The sequence below is a fragment of the Carlito syrichta genome, unplaced genomic scaffold (genome assembly GCF_000164805.1).
Source record: "Carlito syrichta isolate Samal-C Ts95f unplaced genomic scaffold, Tarsius_syrichta-2.0.1 Scaffold308211, whole genome shotgun sequence".
Classification (NCBI taxonomy): domain Eukaryota; kingdom Metazoa; phylum Chordata; class Mammalia; order Primates; family Tarsiidae; genus Carlito; species Carlito syrichta.
The window spans coordinates 317,724-323,723 of NW_007252307.1; the positions used below are offsets into that span (position 1 = coordinate 317,724).

The following is a 6,000-nucleotide window of genomic DNA, read 5'->3' on the forward strand; positions in this document are numbered from 1 at the left end:
TCACATTCTACTCTACTGCTTCAGGGCTGCATTCAGATAAATCACGTTTAGCATGCAATGTTATGAGCCAGACATGACATAGTGTATATGCATGCATAAACGCTACCTCATGTAAATCTCACAACTTCATGATGATGTACTAATTTGCAGAGTTTGTAGCATCATAACACGTAATGTGTTGGGATACATCCAGGGCTGAATAAACTGTGTTGGGATAGCATTCTGTAGAGCAGAGCATGGTGTTCTTACCTAATCTATGCTGAGCATCAGGATTATAACTACAATTCAGAGGAGGAATTCCCAAAGTGTGTGTGTGTGTGTGTGTGTGTGTGTGTGTGTGTGTGTGTGTGTGTGTGTATAAGATATATATGTATGTTCTATATATGTATATTCTGAATATATATTATATAGAATTTAAAAATGATTGCTGTGCAAAAATCTATTATCAAATAACATTGATAAATATCAAGTAGTTTTCTCTTTTTGTAAGATTCAAACTGCCTTGTGCATTTTGAAATGCTGGTGTGCATTTAGCCCTTCTAAATATATATATATATTTATATATATATAGAACCCTATTGGGAGGGACATTTTGCCCTAGATTTTACTGTAAAATTAACACAAGTCTAAATAGAAAATGACTGAATTAGGGAATGACAATATACATACTGCTAAACAGTTAACTTATAGGCAATTGCAGCTTACTACATACAATAAATGTAGTTTTGATATTAATTTCAATTAGTCTTCTCTAGAAATTGGTTAACCCACTAGAGAATAGTGTTTAATAGATATGTTTCTCCTGGTCCAGCATATTCTCTCTTTTTCTTTCATCGTGCAGGTTCTGCTGACCTTCTTCTTTGTGTTCCATGCTCTTCTTGTCCTACACTGGTCTACTCTGGTATGTTTGTTCAGGGTGCTTAATACCAATGCCACGTAATGATGAGTACTATCTACAACATCCCAGAGTTCAGATTTTTTAAAAAATACATAGTTCTCATGACTTCTAATGAGAAAAGATTTTCCTCCAAGTACCCTGCATAATGTTTTGTTTCTTTTCTTTCTTTTTTCTTTTTTAAAATTTCTTTCTTTTTCTTTCTCTCTCTCTCTCTTTCTTTTTTTTTTTTTTTTTTGTGGTGTCCTTTAGATCTCGAAGTACTTAGTCTGCATTTTCCCATGCTGAGCTGGTAGAATGAGGATTTTAAACCTCTTCTCCTTGACAGAAAAAGAAATTATATCTTCTAGATAGATATGAGCTGAAAACTTATTCTCTCACTGTGCAGACTGTGGACTCTATGATGCTATCACATGTCTCCTGAAGTTACAGCATCTCAGAACAATTTTACATCCTTGAATATGAGGCTACTCTTAGAACTATATGTACAAAGATTTTTTAAAAATTCACTGTATCTTCTCTCAAGTATGTCCCAGAGAGAAGCAAAGGTGTTTAATTTGTTCTTAGCACTCACAGAGTTGCAGAATATCAAAATTGGAAAGTACTTTAAAACCTTCTACTACTAATGCTGGTTTTTTCTTTATACCCATACCAAATGGTGACCCAGACAACATGAGCACCTTGAGTAATGGGGAGTTTACCATATCCTTTGGATGCTTATTTAATTCTGTTCTGCTCTAATATTTCATTAATCCCATAATTCTATATTAGGACATCACCTCAAGACATAATTTCTGCAATGCACCACTATGTATCTATCAGAACAATATGGTCATTGCCACATCTTTATAATAAACCATGAAAATGTTTTACAAGAAAACATAGGAAATGTTTTATAAGAAAACATGGGAAGCATGTAAAAAATGGAAAAAACTAATGATCAACAAAAGAGATTGATTAAAGACATTATAACAATCTGTATTATGAAAAACTGTGAATTTATTATGAAGGAGGAAAATATATGTTAATTAGATATATGCATATATGTTCTGATACCAAATTCATATATATATTTTCTATCATGTACCTTTTTTCTAATATGTCTAATATTTTATATAAAATAGCAAACTGTAAGACAGAATATTAAATATATATCATTTTTATATATAATACACAGACACACATACAATAGTAAATTTACACCTAAAGAATGTGGTCTGAATGTTTGTAAACAAAATTGCCATCAGTGGTTGCCTCTGTGTGGTGTGATAATAGCTTTTTGCTTCTTTATAATATTCCTATAATAAATATGTATTGCTTAAGTTGTACAAAATGTTTAAAATATTAAAAAATAAAAAGCTACTCTCTTATTTTCCTCCAAAATCTGAATCATAGTTACCTTCTTTCTGGTTCTGTCTTTTTGGGTCACAGACAATAAATGTATCTCTCTTCCACATATTTACTGTACCATTATAGCTACACAACTATCACGTGACTCTCTTCTTTAGACCTTCAAATACTCTTTGTGTGACATGCAGGCATACTGCTGTTCAGTTCAAGAGCTTTAACTAAGCAAATCATTCACATAATTCATACTTTGTAAAAGCCTACAATGAATCAGGAGCTACTGCCAGAGAACAGCACGCCGTTATCATGGGTGACATGGCACCCGATTTAGTTCTTCTCATCACAAAACTTACTAAATTGTCAAGAGGATACACAATGAACAGCTAATTACATAAAGTGCTAATGATGATTATTATAGAGGCATTAGGGTGAGATAAGTACATACAGCAGGAGAATTCTACCTGACTAAAATGAAAAGGTCGGAAGAAAGTGATATGTAAGTCTAAGACCTTACATATTATAGGAGTTAGGTAAGAGTTAGCTGGAGTCAGTCGGGGTAGGTAAAGCAATCCAGAAAAGGAAAAAGTATATGAAAAAATTAGTGGGTTCCCTTTTCCCGTCTGTCTCTTCCTCTCTTCCTTTTCTTCCTCCCTTCCATCACATAAATGTTTTTTAAGCAATAAATGTCATGCACAAAGTAGACTTTCAGCTCCAGTGAGTAATTTGGAGATTGGTAGTCTTCTTTCAAAATGTTTATGGTCTAACTGGTGAATCAGAGATAGTAAATATAACTGTTAAAAAAACAGAAACATCACATAAACTATTCTAGAAGCTGCATATTTTCCCTTACCTTCATATTATGATTGGGATTTTATAAAGATACCAGAAATTGATATGCTGGTAGCAAAATATGGATAATGGAGGTAGTATCCTAATATGAATGCCTTTGTAAAAGTTTATCAGAGTAAAGGAAAGGATTAAAATCCCAATTTTTATTTTTAATATGCTGCAGCATAGATATTTTATTAAGTAGATTTTCTTTTGTTCTGTTTCTCCCCTGCAGGTTTGTGAAGCAAGCAGAAGAAGTTGCAAGTGGTCCTTAAAGAAATTGGAATTATTCAAATCCTTATGTATAGTTCTAATTTTATTTACTATGTGTAATCATTTGGAGAATGGTTATTTTTATAATATCAATAATAGACAAGTACTATTATAACCAGGGAGTACCGAAAGGTTTAATTGGAGAACACTAATCTTGGCAAAGGATTGTGGGGTGGTCAGGATTACCTGCTGCCTTTTGACATGGTTAGAGTCCTGAGGTTAGATTACTTTATACCTAGTTATGAAGATTAATATTTGATATATTAAATATTGCCTGATTCAAATAACTTTGCTTAAGATTTTTCTGTATTTTAACTTGTCTAGGTTTTTCTACTTCTATTTTTATAATATTTTCTCATTTTTTAGATTAATGAACATTATACTTATCCACATGTACCATTTAGGTCTCTGTAAGAGTTAGCTCTCTGGGATTATCATTTGCCATATGAGTTTTGTGCAGCAGCAGGAAGTGTATGCCACCGCTCCTTCCCATAAATATTTTCCCTATACCTATCAAAACAAATAATTGGTATGCTAATTCAATAAAACAACTCATTAGGAAGTGCATGCCCCCAAAACATATGCAATGAAAATTGTTTGACCATTTATCCAATTATTGTTCCCAATTAATGGTATCCATTTTAAATTTGATATATGCTCGCTTTTGGAATGTGTTATTCATTGATGCTAAGTGAATGGATCTAAGGAAATATATTGAGTATCTCTACTGTCTTTTTTATCTTATTTGTCTTAATCTAAGTTTTCTTTCTGGACCCTTAAGACATAAGACTAAATTATAAAACTGTATAACTGTCAAGAAAACACATATTAAAGGCCAGAGCATGGCTAAAGAATAAATTCTGATTGTATAAATTAAATCAATTTCCTAAATTAAATAATATAATAAATTTTCTGACATGGACTTTTTTGTGTTTAGAAACTTATGAGACTAATTTTTATCGATTTTTTATAGGTAGAAAAATAAGAAAACATTTCAAAAATAATAATTCTTTTTCTTAGCAAAAAGGAGAGAAGGCAAGAACGTTACATTTATGGAACCAGAACACTTTTCTATTTAAAAATCCTTGCTATGAAGAATATTTCTTCAAAAATGTTCAACTGAAGATCCAATTTTTTTTCTATCAGAAATATTCTTTCTTTAAAACATACCACCCCTGATGCCTATGTCTGAACTGTACTTTCCTCCAATGATTGCCTGGTTTTGTTCTTCTCTTGCCCACTGAACTTTTCCTGGAGATAGTCATTCTACTAAATGCAGCATCAATCTCAAGAATCAGATCTTCCAGAAGTCAGAATGTTTATTGCTGAAGATATTGCCAAAGATAAACAAAGTCAGTCACTATTTGAAGTGGTAAAGACAGATTTTAATCAGTAATAAAATATTACAACAGGGAAGTAGGTGCAGTGGGAGCTGAACTCAACTTCAATTTGTGCAGAGATGACTGGGCATTATAGAGGAAGGATAAGAGAGTGAGGAGGGGGAACAACAGGGACTTGAGCAGAAAGAATCAGGGAAGTGGAAAGTTCACAAAAAGTGGGAAAGTGGAGTTGATCCATGTGAACTTCTCTGGGTTTGCTAACTGGCACTTATCAAGGATAGAGTCCTACTCTCTCTCAGAGACTGCAAGGCCGAGGCCCTATCTCAGGTGTTGGATGGAAGAAACAGTATATTGTTTTGCCAGCTTTGTGCTTTCTCAGGCAAAAGCTTAATGGTGCTGGAGTCCTCATCCTATTAAGGATATGGTCTTGAGCTGTTAGAACCTACTTTAGTATTTATTCAAGTCTTTTAATGTGAGGGGCAGGGGTGTATGAAATAATCTGTGCTGAGAGTTTGCAGTTTCTCTTGGTCAAGGCTGAGGCTTAGTTAAGAAGAGTCTGAGAGGAATCTGGCTAGAGTGTGGTTGGGGAGAGAATCTTCATCAATGCCAACTAGGTAGAAACACACACACACACACACACACACACACACACACACACACACCCTACAATCTATGCCTTCTATCTTTTGTCAATAGCTTTAACTACATCCAGAGGTCAAGGTCAGTCAGCAGCTAAAGATAAAAAATTTCTCCATGTTGCTTTCCAGTCTCCCATTTCAAATGTCACACATGAAACCTGCATCTCTTGGCACTCATTTTGGCTCCCATTACTCATTTCACCTCTCTTGAATTTTGTGATATAGCTCTAGTCAATGGTAGGGCTTGAAAAACCTGTACAAAGAGGGTTTCTAAAAAAGAAACCTCAGATTATACACCCCAACATAATTTCTGTGAACAAATGGCTTTGGGCCCATGTCATGTCATGGCCTCTGGGTGTCCTCTGGCTGGGACTGTGGTAGCCTTTGACCTTCTGGACATAGATGCTATCACAGGGCATCACAGTCTAGTGGGGGGAAACATACACACAAGCATATAATTTAAGTAACATGTGGTAATGTGCAATGATAAAGACATTTATAGGCCAGGGTACTATGGGAGCATAATAAAAGCAGTTGTGAGCACATCTGGATCCAAACTTGGTAAGAGGTGATTTGTGAGGTGGGTAAGAAGTCAAAGAAGGCTTTCTGGAAGAGATAATAATAATAATAACCAGATTTTCAACTGGTTCTCTGAAAATGAGATGGAGTTGATTGAGCG

At 34.2% G+C, this 6,000-nt stretch overlaps 1 protein-coding gene across 1 annotated transcript in view; it reads left to right on the forward strand.

Annotated features, from left to right (window-relative positions):
* Positions 1 to 3,630, forward strand: part of LOC103267715 (uncharacterized protein C8orf34-like) — a 318,318-nt gene extending 314,688 nt beyond the window's left edge. Inside the window, exons 9-10 of the mRNA XM_021716164.1 lie at positions 842 to 901; positions 3,306 to 3,630. Coding sequence (XP_021571839.1) covers positions 842 to 901; positions 3,306 to 3,313 — 68 coding nt within the window. The 3' untranslated portion in view covers positions 3,314 to 3,630. The remainder of the gene's footprint in view (positions 1 to 841; positions 902 to 3,305) is intronic.
* The last annotated feature ends 2,370 nt before the right edge of the window (positions 3,631 to 6,000 follow it).